This window comes from Zootermopsis nevadensis, unplaced genomic scaffold (genome assembly GCF_977971745.1).
Source record: "Zootermopsis nevadensis isolate Lab colony 2312 unplaced genomic scaffold, Znev_1.0 Znev_ptg000013l, whole genome shotgun sequence".
Classification (NCBI taxonomy): domain Eukaryota; kingdom Metazoa; phylum Arthropoda; class Insecta; order Blattodea; family Termopsidae; genus Zootermopsis; species Zootermopsis nevadensis.
In genome coordinates, this window is record NW_028259145.1 from 16,686,499 (window position 1) to 16,702,375 (window position 15,877).

At 38.3% G+C, this 15,877-nt stretch overlaps 1 protein-coding gene across 1 annotated transcript in view; it reads left to right on the top strand.

Annotated features, from left to right (window-relative positions):
* LOC110837571 (uncharacterized) overlaps positions 1-15,877 on the top strand; it is a 26,261-nt gene continuing 10,384 nt past the window's right edge. The window contains exons 1-12 of the mRNA XM_087348751.1: positions 1-150; positions 6,649-6,815; positions 7,840-7,967; positions 8,858-9,020; positions 9,585-9,962; positions 10,393-10,643; positions 11,743-11,974; positions 12,509-12,666; positions 13,523-13,656; positions 14,166-14,317; positions 15,124-15,426; positions 15,616-15,716. Of these exons, the coding sequence (XP_087204877.1) occupies positions 6,737-6,815; positions 7,840-7,967; positions 8,858-9,020; positions 9,585-9,962; positions 10,393-10,643; positions 11,743-11,974; positions 12,509-12,666; positions 13,523-13,656; positions 14,166-14,317; positions 15,124-15,426; positions 15,616-15,716 (2,079 nt within the window). The 5' untranslated portion in view covers positions 1-150; positions 6,649-6,736. The remainder of the gene's footprint in view (positions 151-6,648; positions 6,816-7,839; positions 7,968-8,857; positions 9,021-9,584; positions 9,963-10,392; positions 10,644-11,742; positions 11,975-12,508; positions 12,667-13,522; positions 13,657-14,165; positions 14,318-15,123; positions 15,427-15,615; positions 15,717-15,877) is intronic.

The following is a 15,877-nucleotide window of genomic DNA, read 5'->3' on the forward strand; positions in this document are numbered from 1 at the left end:
CTGAACTGTGTATCGCTTGTAGGAGAAGTGTGTTGTAGACGAGAGTCTTTCACAATAACCAAAGTACTTTTCTTCTCTGAATTACTAAGAAATTCTTGACACTGTCCTTTACTCTCTCCATTTTATTTTGACGGTGGAAGAAAGAGTAAGGTAAGGGCATCCTATTTGTTATTATTATTGCTTATACCATTTACAGGTTTTCATTTACTTTTGTGAACTCTAGGATGATAATTAGGCTTGTCTTCTTTCTAACACAAATTCAATTTTTTAATCCATTGACTTCTGTTTGTTTACGGCATAATTTATATTAAAAGAATTCCGTTAAACCGTGTGGGATTCGAATTTCTAAAGCAACAAGACATGTTAGTAGCCGAAATTCTTGATGAAACTGTTTAAACCCTTGAAAGCCTGGTGGCAAGTATATATACCACTTGCCAGCTTTAACAGTCAGTAGCTTTTCATTATGCATTTGTCGGATTCGTTTGATTCTCAGGGTTAAGAGTGATAATTTCCTTTAAATGCATTAACCGGTTGATCTTTGTAATGGTGAAGTGTAGTGTTTTCTTGCGGTACGGACTGAATTTTTCCAATGATATTTTGACGAGCTTCGGCATCAAATGGTTAATAAATGGGGCCTCTTTTACGAAAGATAATTCTATCACTTTAGATTTCTTGATCCATGAACTTTGTTAGAGCTTTTGAGTGAGCTGCAAAGAATTCGTTTTATTTTTATTAATAATCTGTGTGCGATATAATTGTCTGAATAAACTGAAATGCACTCCATTCTGTAACCGTCCACTGCTTAACTTCCAACGTTCTGGGGTGTTTGTAAAATGGCGAATGTTTTTAATTTGGGAGCATGTGATTGAGGTTGGGTATCCAGCAATACCTCGCAGATCTGAATTGAGTTTTCCGTTGTGAAACATTTCAGAAAATAAGATCGGGAAGTATTTTTGCTGATTCGGTTCGCTTCGAGGTAGTGTGCGCCGGCCTTACTTCCACTGCTTACAAGCGGATGTCCACTTCCGGTCTAAACATGTGCTTAAATCCCAAGTAGTTGTTAATGCAATAAACACCTTGAGTTTCGTGATTCAGGAACACGTACGAAATTGAACAAATCCTTTAGGAATGAATGTGAAATAAAAAATGTTAATAAATTGATATAAAAGGCTCATAACCTAATGAAGAGTAAAGATTAAATTTACAAAATTAATTAAGAAAACTAAACTAAAGTCGGTTGCCCGGTTACAATTCATTTATGGAGTAAACAATAATTGTTACGTCATAGTTTTCATCGGCATTGTTGTATTAGTATATATTGTCGGCAACTCGGGAGGCACTCGTGCCGAACGAGGGCTGCCAGAGGTCGCCCAAGGGCAACCGAGGGCGACTGATGTTCAGCAGGCCAGCCGAGGCCGTCCCCAAAAGACGGCCAAGTCGGCACAACGAGTGGTTAGACTACTCGGCTACCCTGACTGAGGTTTTCCGTGCTTTCCTCAGTTGTAAGGCGAATGCCAGGGTATAACTTAATAGGGGCACGGCCCGCCACCCTCCCCCCCGATCATGGAGGCCATCAGCTGAAGTGATCATCCCCCCATGCCGCAGAGGCCTTCAGCCGAAACGGCCCCTCCCTCTCTGGGTTCAAACCCCAGAGACCCAACCAACCAAATTCCTTTGGACAACTTGCCTGACGGGATAACCTCCCATCAGCAGCAACAGATCCCAGTTTGAATGGTCGAGGCTCCCGCCACGACGAAACCCCGTTAGCGTTAGCAAAATTTCCGTTTTTTATATTAAGACCGTTCACCATTTCCAGCAATGCGCCTTGTGCACAGGAATGGTTTCACCTAGGTAGGGACGATGCTTGCGCTTGCGCAGGCCTCCGCCCTCAGTTAGCTTTTTTGGTTGGTTGGTTGGTTGGAAGAACAGCTTGTAAAAGTACTGCGTGGTAGACGAGATATGTGCTGAAGATTTCTGGCTTCTGGGTTGTTGCGCCGTGTACTCTGGTCGATGCGCAACAACCCAGAAGCCAGAAATCTTCATACTCACCGATGTGAAAACCTCAAATTTTACGAGACATGTCCTGTTAAAAACCTTTCAGAATAACCCAAGTACCTACTTATCTTATACAAGAACTATTAAGAAATTTGTGATATTTTTGATTAAATTGTTTATTGCCAGTGGACATTTAGGTCTCTTACTTTTAAGAAGAGGGTATGGTTCCTTTTTATTATTAACTTATCTAGACTTTATTACCCCAATAGTTGGCTCCCATGGTCAAGCTGGTGCCATTATTTTCATCTTGTCCCACATACTATACAACTGAAAAAGCTCGGACTTTCTGATGGTTATGTAAACTGGTTTCGTAGTCACTTAACCAACAGAGAATCTCTGGTTCGTGTTTCTGTAACTTTTCCATCTCCCTTTGTAGTGCTTTCTGGCGTTCCACAGGGATCTGTTTTTTGGTAATCTGCTGTTCAGCTTATTTATTGACGACATACGCAGTGTAATTAATATCTTTCGTGCCACAGAATCTCCTCGTGAAACTCAATAGAGTGGATACCGGTTAATTGAGACACATCGGGGCTAGAACACTTTGTCCCGATTAACCGATGGCCCAATTAATCGGAAAATACTGTATTAGTAAAACTATAGTAATTTCCTTCTGCAGAAAAACTACTACTTTGATCTTCGATTATATACTTTTCAGTCCCCTGTACCACGCATCGACGCTATTAAAGACCTGGGGATATTAACCGACTCTAAGCTTCGATTTCACAACCATGTTGACCACACATTTTCACAGTGTATTAAGTTGCTGGGTCTAGTTCGCACATTAACCTTTCGTTCTCTTCTCTCGACTGTCTGTCTGTCTTATATGCAGCCTTAGTTAGATCCAAGCTCGAGTACGCATCGGTCGCTTGGAATTCTATTACGACTACTGATGAAAACAAACTGGAACGTATCCAGCAGAAGTTTGCAGCCCTTTGCTACTATCGTCTCCTCCCCCGTGAGCTGTGCTAACAAGGGAATGGTCCGGTTGGTCAGGACGAAACCTCAACTGAAATTTTGCTCGTCCACAGAGCCCATCTAGTAATGATTGTACACAAAACTTCAGCTGCTGACTTTCCGCGTAAATGCGCCTGCTCCACTTGGTTTCACTGTAATCAATAGAAACGACGTAAAGCAGAGACTACAGAGCAAAAGCTATACACCAATTCTAATACGAACCATACATTCGCACAAACTCTAACAAAATAAACGTGGATTTAAATGGGCAGTAAGTAAAATTAGCTAATATCAAAACCCGTCATCGGACACGGTCCTTAGGCAGTCCAATCCACGTCACAACACATCTACCTAAAATCCACCTTCATCCAGATCGTATTATCCGTCCTCTCATCAATGTGTTCACCACCACAATTCCGTATGTACTTCTTGTTTCACCTGTTCCTACTGGTTCACGTAAAGATACATGCGGTTGGCAGGGACTGCATTCGCTTATGTCGTTGTCCTTACAGCAACAGGACAATTACGAAATCAAACGACTTTTCAAGTCAGACAATAACAAAGAAGACTCAAATTACTTTTTCCTGTCGGGTATGATAATGACTGATGCATTTCTTTATACGCGTGTCATGGCACAGATAAGCTTATTTGTACTTTAAAAAAGCCACTCATAAACAGAGAAAGGAAGACTGTGAGAGAGACGAAGAAAGAATGAGAAAAAACAGAGACAATAAATTACTTCAAGATACAAAGCAACGGAGAGAAAGATTGAGGAACAAGTTAGGATGTGTATGCAGTGAGTAATATTTGACCTTCAGCGTAAGTAACAATGCTAACCAAAATTGGAATCTGTCGGCACATTTTAAGAAAGCTCCCCAACACCACTTTAATAAAAATCCGTTCAGGCGCTCTCGAGTTATTACAGACGTACAGACAGGAAAACATTGACAGCGATTAAAATTGATGAACAGAAAAAGAAAAAACACATGTATGTATACACACACAGAGCAATAATATGAACAAAATATCTTTTGTTATGAAAAACACAAGCAAAATTAACTTCTGCGAGGTCAAAACATTACAACATTCCACCACCTTTCTCGTCGCGCCACAAGAATGTCGCTTCAAGCGGTCATGTCCAATGCGATTGTCTGCTGTTGAATTCTTTGTCTAGGTAAAGCGATAAAGACTTGCTCTCGAGGAATGACATAATGACATTTTCGTTTTTGTACGAGCATAAACCAACAGACGAAATTTCATTACAGCAAAATTTGTTTGCATCTGAAAGGGGGAAGACAGAGAATTACATAGCTGCATTGATCCTCCAAATCGCACTCAGACATAAACAATTTAGAAGCCTTAATATGTCACCACTGAGAAGAAGACCACAAACATTAATGAAGACATATGGACGGCAGACAGCAAGAACACGCTATGGGATAAAACAAGCAAACGAAGAAGTAACGCGAGAAAGAATGAATCATTAACACAATCTTCGTACCAAAACACGTGTCCTGTTTCATTGCAAATTAGGTGCAAAAAAAATTAAACTGTACTGAACTTCCCAAAATAGCAACATTTTTGGATGCTGCAATGCTACTGTTCATTTAAGTTGACGGTTTAAGGATCCTGCTTCGTATTCTGAAAAGTCCCGGGTTCAAATTTTGGCCCGGATATATGATATTCTGATTAAGGACTTTCGTCGTTTTCCTTAGTCGCTCCAAGCAAATTCCGGGACAGTACCTTGGTAGGTCACGACCGCTTACCTCTGTGTTATTTTCTAATCTACCTATCATTCGAAGCTTCTGAGAACTGAACTACTGATAACGTTAAATAAATCACAAATAAATATTTAAAGTTTAAATTCTGAGTAATTCAATTTACTGGACGGAATAAGAGCTACAAACAGTGATAAAAGTACATGTTTGTTTTCTGACATAAGAAACGTGATTCAAAATAGTAGACGCTGGAACAATATGGTTGTATTCAGTGACGGATTGTGGGAGGACCCAGAATGTAGGAAGTCTTTCACAGAGCACAAGAACATCATTTATTTTCTGAGGGGAAAATGGCAAAAGATGTTATAATCTAGAACTAAAGCAAACTTTTATATTTATCAAAGAAAATATTTCGTGGTTTGGCACTGGATCTGGACTACCTGAAAATTTAGTATTTCATGCTGATAAATGGAGGACTACAAATGACTTCCACTTGCTGAAAAGTATTTGTGTGATGCAGTCAGGATTGATATAATCAATGTTGTGTGAAGAACTTCATTCTTATTTGCTAAAATGGGTGGTTTAGGAAATTATGGAAAATTAAATCGAACAAATTGAATTCTCAGTTACAGAAACACACAATTGAAACATAACAAGAATTTCTAAATATTAATTCTGCATAATTACAAAGAGAACTGAAAAGTTCAGGAAATACAAACATTAGACGGTTCAAATCTCATCGCCCTGATGATTGAGGTAGCAAGGACCTCTGAAACGTTGGTAAACTTCTATCTCCCTCCCCATTCCCTTACATACATGCTGATTCCACTGAAATGAAATTTTTAGCATTTTTTCATTAAAACTATTCATTAACATGGATTGCGTTGCTCATTTACAGAGTCATATAAATCAACATTTATTAACAAAGTTTACCAAACATTGTAAATGGAACTTATCTGTTCCACGTACATAAATATCTCGCATAAACAATGAGAAACAAAGGAGACTGTAAAATGCATATTTTAAGTAGGCTGACACTTGTTAGCAATGACGCAACTCCCGGTGACTCATTCCGTTATGATCATTACAGAGGCGTTTCACAATAAAACAAAAAGCATCTGTCTACTACACCATAAGCAGTTTATCTTTGTCGAAACAAAAAAACAAAACATTTGCTTTCAGATTACTGCAATTTTGTTGAAAGAATTCGACTTTCTGGGGTAAAAAGTGACTTCATGAAACTTTATCTTCCAGTAACTAAAGTACAAATCCAGTCTTCGAAAGCGGAAAAAGTTAAAATGTCCAAATTTGGAATTATAGACCCACTTTCACTCCCTTTTGAAATTAAAAGCGGAACAATTCAAAATATTTCGCATCTTCATCCCTTACTACCTTTCTTCCTTCCCTTCATCACTTTCGTACCTTTATCTCACTCCCTGCTCCTTTATTTCTTCCCCACGTCCTTCAACTTACATCAGTGAAAAACATCAGCCACGCTAAGTACTAATTCTATGGCTCTTATCTTCATTAACAATTCTAGAAGCTGCTACGTGACAGAACTCCTGCCATGTAGGCCTCCTTCCGTTAGCGCAAACATACATATACAGATTCAACGTATTTCAGGCAAAGAATATATCATTATCACAATAAACCGGTCATTTCAATAGCAATTTACATGGTAATTACATTTATGCATGCAACAAAATTGTATGTTCTGAATATGTTTACGCTACAGTATTCTAGTGGTGTTGTCAAAGGACGCACACATCTTCGGTATTGATTATGTCAGTGTAACAGTTATATGATAGACAATATGACATTTTACGAAAATTATCTGTGGTTATTAAATAAACGCTGCAAATTCCACGTTACAATATGTTATCTCTGTTGTTACGATAATATATGTCAGCTTATTTTATAGGATATCAAGTAATTCATGGAAGGCCACGTTAACTCACGAAGATATTGGGCGTAACTGCAGGTGGACTTGCGTGGCTTTTTAATTCAGCATGAGGAAGTTTCCAGTGAAGGCGTTAAATTTTCTGACGATTTGCACTCTCCTTCTGGAAAATATTGCTGTGGGAAAGAGTAAGTTTTTATCTCACAAAACAGTTTTTAAATTCCTGTGAAACGGCTTTGTTTCGGAACCTACCTAAAACTACAAAATGCTGTATCACCCAAGAATATAAGCACACAATCTCGTTTTATTATTAATCGTTTTCATTAGACTGGAGATCGTGTGATTAAATTTTATTGAAGTGTAATTTCAGTATCCAGTCAACGAAACGTCAAAATTGACTGTACAACTACAGCAGCTGATATAGAATCGTTGAACCATGAAAAGTCCATTCAATCTCTGATATCGTATTGGGAAGTATGATTTACAGAGCTATCAGAATTTACATAATTTAAGATTAACATTAAGTTTATTGGGTCTATTGAAATTTGGTGGTAGCGGTAAGGGGTTTAATCTAATAAGCCGAAAATAAATCATTATTATCAACTTCTTTTCTTCACGAATTAGACTAAACAGTTTCCCAAGTTATCCCTATGCCTCCTCATTTCTTGTTAACCAATACTGAGACACTGTTGTTGTGTTAGAATTGTGCATATAAATATTTTAAATTGTATAATACATAACGTAAATATATCCTTTTAATATAATTACAGACATAGTAGTGAATTAAACTAAACCCAGAAAATAATATTCAGTATAAACGCAAACAGACAATGCGTAATGAACCCACTAAAACAAGCCATATTAATATAACACAAGAGCCCGCAATTGGACCTTATCATAAAGCAGTCCACACCCTCACAGCCCATTTCTTTAAAATATATTTTAATATTACCCCACCAGAAATGCTTAGGTCTCCTATTCCTCATGCGTGATACATGTACAGCCAATCTCATGTCCTTGATGTGATAACTAATAATATTTGATTTAACGGGTAAAGCTCTTCATTAAGTAATTAGCTCCACCATCCTGTACTTCCTGCCTCTAAGTGTTTAATGTGATATCAATACAAAATATGTTCAGTTAATTTCGTATACTTCAAGAATCTTACTTAATAGACATAAACATACCACCACTTCGGCTGAACATTTTCAGAAATAAACCTCACGGACGTGCGCAAATGCAGAGTTACTCACGCTGGGACTGAGTACACGGGGCACATGTCCAAGACTGTCTCGGGGATTCGCTGTCAATTCTGGGACACGAAATATCCCACACATGAGGTAAATTGGCTGACAGATAAGTCCGAAGGTATATTGTATTCTTATTTTAACGTTGAATAACGTTTATAAAATCACGGTACACTCGACGGAAACTGTAAGATGTAAGGTAACGCTGGTGCGTAACTTCTTCAAACGCCAATAACTCGAGACCTATGTAAGATAGAGAATATAAACCTATATGTAAATTAAAGAGTAAATAAAGGGCTTTTTCTACATGATGTTTAATTTATTCTATAATGCATATTTTACACATTGTTGAAATAATTACCCAAAACATTTAATAACTATACCCCCGTTCCTTAACTTCAACCGCTTGCCACGTCTAAGGCGTAAGAGTTAGATCGGGACATATTGCGACTGAAATACGTAAATAAACACGAGCTTTTCAAATTTGCAAACAGATTTGAGCTAACTCTTACGGTTTAGGAGTTTTGGCCATTTATTTGGTAACAAAGAACGGTTCTAGAGTGAGTGTGTTGAGTACATGACGCAACACATAGATAAGCTGTCGGCGGATGACGTCACGTATAGATAAGATGTAAAGGTATACATTAAAGTGTAAATAAAATTTTATTTCAGTACAAATATACTTCTACAGTTAAACGTTATTCAACGTTAACTAGGGAACCGTGGTTCCACTGTCAACATTTTATGTTACAGATATTTATGTTGCAAATTACGAATGGTTGAAATATTGTCTACATATCACCATAATGAACGAGGTTAACATTACCTTTGAGGTAAACTAAGATTTACATCACGTTTAAACTTCCCCTCGTATAAAGGAATTTGTTACATTTTATTTTCACAATTCCTTGTTACCATGACTACACCATACAGTTTTGAAAAATTCATGCCAGAATTAACTTCAATTAATATTTTAAAAACAGGTTTCGCAAAGCATCACGGATAAGCTGTTCCCAGATGGATCGAAGAGTCTAGCGAAGAACTGGTGTAGGAACCCAGGAGGAGAACGTGATAAACCGTGGTGCTACACGCTGAACAATAAGATCATAGACGATTACTGTGAAGTACCTCTGTGCATATATCGCGGTAAGAAGTCCTGTCCTTTTGCATGAATCTTCACATTCCTAATATAGCAACTTTTAATGACACATTTTAAACTAATCAGTGGATGAGGTCTATTGTAATTCACTGGGGAATGACTTATTTCGTGTCTTAATCCATCACCCTCTTTCGACCTTTCCTTTATCCCTTTCTACCTTCATTCTTTCTTCTTCCCGCAATTCTTTTCTATCCCTTACAAATATCATCTTCCTCGGCCTTTATCACAATTTCTTACTAACGCATTCATTTTTTCAAGTTCCCACCACACTGTATACTTGAATTTCTTAAAACTGTTATATCAAGCATAAAGTTTTCTAAATGCCAAATTTAAACTAAAAATTATTAGAAATTAAAACTGTACTCTGTAATATACGCGCAAGAAGTTTGTAGGTGATAAACAGCGTTCAAAACACGCAGCTGCAGAAGAACAGTGAAAAAATAAGATGTTGGCACAAATAATACCAATGTTGTTGTGTGTTTCTGACCGTCACCATGTTCCTGGTGTCGGCGATTCCGGTATCACTCGCGTCTCCAATCCACTGTTCACAGAGTGCCGGCTGACTGGATCCGGGGTTGAGTATGCCGGCAAAGTGAAGCTATCAGCAACTGGACGGGAATGTTTGTCATGGGCTCACAGCCACATGAAGAAGGATACAGAAGAGTCTCTCCATTTCCCCAACGATGCCTATCCTGAAGGAGCACTCAGACGGGCCAAAAATCGATGTCGCAACCCCGACGGAGACCCGGGAGGACCGTGGTGTTACGTGGAGCCGCCTGAAAACGAGCACGAGGAAGACGAGGACGAAGACGACGGCGATCGTGAAAGTGCTGAAGAAGAGGAAGAAGAAGAAGAAGAGGAAGAAGAAGAAGAGGAAGAGGAGGCAGTGGAAAGGGATTATTGTGATATTCCCTTCTGTGATGAAAAAGGTAAATTACAAATTATGATTGAAATAAATAGGAATGTAATCAAACAAAAAAGTGGACAGTGTATTTGGTTTGAAGACAAGGGCAATAACAACAGGCCTACCCTTAAGATGATCAAATCACAAGAATTTGCAGCATTAATGGGAGAGTTTAGAAAAACACACAACATTTTAGTCACAAGATCCGAAGGGAATAGACAGTGTGTAAACGTGTACATAGGACTACCATACACAGGAAATTACATGTGCGTGATTTTTATCATTGTATTCCGACGTTGAAACGGATATGAAAGAATGTGGGAGAAAGAATATAAATAAATAAATAAATGTATATATAATTATAACAGAAATTTATATGAAGAGATTTCCACTAGACAGTTTGTTAACGGGGTTTTAAAGAAACTAGCTACTAATAGGACGATACCACTGTTCAGACTGCATGGTTTACACGACGGGAGTTGCTGACGAAGTAGTTCACTCGCATTGGACAGCGCTAAACACCACGAACCGCAACATCAGCCTCGCCGTGAAGTTATGGCGCCCGGAAGACTGGTCCCGCGTGACGTTGAACCTGGCACTCAGCAAGCTATCCATACCGTCCTCTGGGTCGCAACTTCAGGAGTGGCAAGCGGGCGTCGAACTCATCTTATCTAACACGAAATCTGGCATTGTAGCGGGAGGAGAGGTAAGGGTATGGCATTATCGTCTGCCTGCCTTCACATGCGAGAATGCATGTCCTGCACGCCTTCCATCACGATTCTGTCTGTCACTGTGACGGACTGTCACGGGTGACGGAGGATTGGGCTGGAACTGTGCTGGCTATTCCACAGTTCTTAGAAGATCTAAAAGAACACTTATATATTCAGTTTTTGGATTTGAAACAAAGTTTAAGGGCTAACAATTTTTAAAGTTCCATGCAAAATAAAACAAGAGTGAACGAGAGTACCCATCACATGTTTCCAAATGTGTTAAATGCGATTTCGCACTCCATATATCACACAACACAGACGTGAAATTTCTTTCCTTGTATTTCATCAAATATCCTCAGACTGGACACTAAGGCACGTCGCTTTATGTATGCACCTAAATATAAGCCAGTTTGTTTAGTAGGGTTTATTATACAACAACTAGGTGATAAAATATCTCAAAATTAAAGACGAATTCAATAATAACAATTTTTACTTTAAATTTAATTTTTTTGCTGCAATAATTTCATGAACATTTCCGCCGACTTCTGCACGCTACCAACCATGGTTTCTTATATTTATTACGATTAAAAATATAGGCCTGTAGGCTTCCGATACGAGAAAATAATGTCTAAAAATTAATATCATGTAATAGTAAAACCTTCATAGTCCCTAATTTCATAATAATTTAACAAACATTATAATTTTACTGGATATCATCAAGATAGCATCAGATTCTGCCTTCATCACGAAGAACTCCGTAAGTGAGAAGGTGGTATTTTCTTCAGTGACATTAATTTTGTACCATGTCTGAAAAACGTTTACCAAACTGTCTTAAAACAGCAGTACTTCTGAATACGGCTGAAGTCTAAATTCTAAACCAAAAGAGAAATTTGCAACTTCGAAAATCTGCACTGCATTCTTTTCAAAATATCAGTTTGATAGAACATACAATAATGTCACGCAATTAAAAATAATATATAATACCATATATCATAATATACATGTAACGTAACGTAACGTAACGTATAATTTAATGTTATAACACGAATTATATTGAATAATATAATGTAATATATTACATGTACCATGGTGCAGAGTGCAGCAATGGTAAGTTCTCCAGGTCTGATTTGGGGCACGCGATGGACGCCGATATGGATCAGATGGGGAGGTGGTTCCATTTCCATGGGCACAGAAGGAGACTCTAAGCCGATGGTAACTGCGGAGTACAACGAGACTGCAGGACTGCTTGGACGTGATCCCGGGGCTTTCAATTACTACAGTATTGTTGGAGAGGGCGGCATGTGGACTTTCCCTTTTTGTAAGACAGGTAAGGCTGCTTAATCACACACATAAATTACTACATTAATACTGAAGAGCAACTGCTAACACTGATTAACAGGAGTGGAACGTTGTATTAAAATCTGAAGTAGGGCTAATTAGTTCCTATAAGCTGAACTCTCTATAAACTGCTGTAAGGCAAGTTTCTGAGAATGGTCTCAACAATATTTCCAGCGGAGCCAAAACTTAGTGACCTCCATAAAATAAATGTACTATAAGCCAAGGAGAAACAACAAAACATTAAATGCAAAAATCAGACAGTTAATAAAGACGCAGTAAAAATGATATCAAAAGTAGGCTACAGTACCTATTCTTTCTCAAGTACTTTCCATACTTTTAGGCCGACTTATCCTTTTGCAAGAAATTTCACCACACTCATGGTGTAGACAAAAAGATCGGACTTTGATGATCCTCAAAGGTTAGCCACTAATGCAATAGATTTGGAAATCAGGCGTATGAAGCTGGAAATGTAACATGCCTACATCATGAACAAGTTATTTTTTTCATTATCTTCGGGTTCTAGAATGCGAGGTACAAACGACGACTAGACTGGACTTCATTCGTTTCTGGCCTCTAGTAAGAACGACCAATACGCACGATGCCATGTTCTTCGTGAGAGCTGCCCATTCAGCTTATCTCGAACTCAGAGTGTCACCTGCCGTAAAGTATCCTGCCATCTGGGTGAGTGTCCCTCTCTTCGGAATATACTAAATTGTTTACGTCAGCGCGAACTATAAACCCATCTCACTATCATATCTTAGTTGGTTAAGGTTACCGATAACGATGCTCCTCGTTCAGTTTCTCCGTCCTTCTTTTCTTTTATGTCTATTCATGCAACATTAAAATAGCTTCGAAGACGAATTATCGGCCTTGGCTTGTTCTTAGGCTTAGCTATTATTCGGTGTGATCAGACATCAAGATTGTTCACTCCAAAATTTGTTAATTCAAGTTTTAAATTAACTCCACATGCATTTAAAATCTTCTCTCCATGTCAAGCTTAATGGTGTAGAAAGGAAATCAAAGAAGTTGAAAGCAAGGCTAGATGAAGCGACTGTTTAAGAACTCAAAATGCTTTTAAATTCCGATAGTAATATTGTCAATATGACGAACGACGATTACAGCTGGAAAAGCGTGTCGAGTGAAGAAGACAGACCAGGTTTTGGCAGAGCTGAGCAGCGCTAGTCAACTTTCCATTGCGAACGTTCCGAGATGTTTAGTTTGAATTCACAGCTTCGCTTTCCTCGCCACTTGACTCTCCGCTTCACAATGCAAGTTGCATTGTTTATTTCGCCACTTCACTCGCTACTTGACTTGCTGTTAAACTGCTAGACAGTGAACAAGTGGAGTGTCCACGTTGGACACTATGCACATATCAACGTGCAAGGATAGTTGACAATAGTAAATGAGGTGCCCTCAACGATTATGTGAATCGAAAGAGATTGGTTATGATTCTCTTGAAGCTTGTATTTCCACACGAATAACACTGGCCCTCATGTGCTTCTGCTATTGAATTAACAGCGATATTGCATCTTGTTAGGTAATGATGAGTGGTAGGAAGAACTTGACTCAGATTATCTTACAAAAGACTGCCAACTCGAGACAAATCGTGATGCAGACAGTGAAGATTGACAAGCTGCTGTCATACTGGGACTGGGGAGAGTTTACCATCAGGTAACACGCTTATCAAATTTCTCTAGACTTCCTCGATTAAGATGCGACTTACTGAAAATAATCATAGTATGATCTGTTTTTAGCATTTCCTTAGAAACTGTTCGTTTTACAGTTCCGCAGAAACACTGGAATCTTCTAGTATCATATCAACATAAACGCCTCTCAAATAGCAAACAGAAACCTAAATATTCAAATATTTTCACTTGATCGACAATTTTCTTAAAAACAATTTTTCTCTCTGATCCCTTCTAAATGAAAACGGTAAAATAAACTGACGATAAAGAAACATTTGAATCCTTTCTGCGACCCATAGCACAGAAAACAAGTTATCAGAAATAAACAATCAAGGTCTTGGGTGTGTGGCGAGTTTTCGTAACCAAAGGGCAACAGCATATTCTTTGGGCCACCTCCTTGAGTAGGCACCTGCTTCAATTCTGATTCTTAACAATTCCTATGAAATTACACGTTTACAATCGAAGTAACACGAGGTGATGTTTCGATGTTTGCAGCGTGCTTGCCGACAGCCTGTCCGTGTTCTGGACACAAAATGTCGGCACGCAAAAGATCATTCAAGCAGATCATGAGATGATAAGAAGAATGCGGTGGATCAGCCCTGGCTCCCTCTCTACCGCTCACTGGACCATGTCATGTGATCCTGCTGGTGAGCTAGTTTAAATCGTCAGTGTCACTTAAACAATAAAACCTGCTCAGTCTTTACATCATGTGAATTCCACACCTTCCTTCCTCACAAGCTACAGACGTAACAACCGTCTCAATGCCATTCTCATCTTCTTTTCTCCCATTTGAACATTTTCCAAATGGTATCCTTACCAAAATTATGTAAGCCTTCTAGTAACATGCCCAGTCCATAGGTCTCCTAGATTTTACTATCACGATAATACTAGGTGATCTGCATAAGTCAAAGAATTTCTTGTTATGCAATGTCCTAAACTGTTCATTTGCTATAATAAACTATGCACAAATATTTTGCAAAGTATTTTGTTTTAAAGTACTTACAATTTGTGTCCTTATACCAAATTATGAAACCACATTTCACACCTATACAAAATAGGTGACATAACAAATGTTTTGTATAACCTGATCTACATAATTTAGGAAAGATTATGGGGTAATACGTTTCCAAACCAAATAAAAACAAGCATCAACAGAATTTATTATTTTCATGGCTTTAACATAAAATTCATTTGAGTTTCTGAGTACTGTTCCCAAATAATTTTGAAACATTTGCAATTGGTTTATTACATCTTATTCAGGCCAGCTCTGTGGCCAACCCAGCCTACTATACAATAGGAATGGGGGCTCTTTCCCCAGAGGTAGCGTTGTCAAAGCATGAAGCTGACCATTGACTCCCATCTAGTTCTGGGGTTAAGGCTCTGTGCAGCCTCACCTACCATGAATACTTTTTTGAAAACCTCATATCTGTAACATTTTGCTTCTACTTTGTAGAGGCAGCCGAAGTACCTGCAGCTTTGCCTCCGGAGTGCTTCCTACCAAAGACAAAAGCGAACTATACGGGGTCACAGTGGACAACAGCAAAAGGACAGCCGTGTCTTCCTTGGGTATATGCAACAAGTATTACGAGCTCCCTTAAAAATGACCAGCTGTTTGAAGATGGGTCTGTTGTAGCTGCCCTCAACTACTGTCGTAATCCAACCAGAGATCCACAAGGACCATTCTGTTTCATACACGATAGTGCTACTAATCTGATACGACCGGAATATTGTCATCCTCGCAAATGCCAAGCCTCAGGTAAAAGAATCAGCGGACGTTAGAATATGAGCGTGAAAGATAATAACTCTCCTTGTTTCAGTATATCAATGAGTTCGTACATTATTAAAATTTATTAATTTCATGACAGTTTAATGTTAACTTTAGTCTATCAAGAATGATATAACTCTGTAGTTATAATAATGAATCACAAATTAATTTTATTCCCAGAATGCCACATGGCAGGAACTGGCAATGACTATATGGGAGAGTTGAATGTGACTAGATCAAAACGAATATGTCAAAAATGGACTGAAAATACTCCACATCAGGCAAGTACTTGATCTTATTCTACTACATGTAATGGTAGTTTAATTAGTTTAATATTCACTTCGTCTCAGAATTAATAAAATATCAATGAGAATAAATAAAAAATAACTTCATATAATAATAGTTGATTTTGCTTTTCATTCATTAATTCATTCCTTAATTT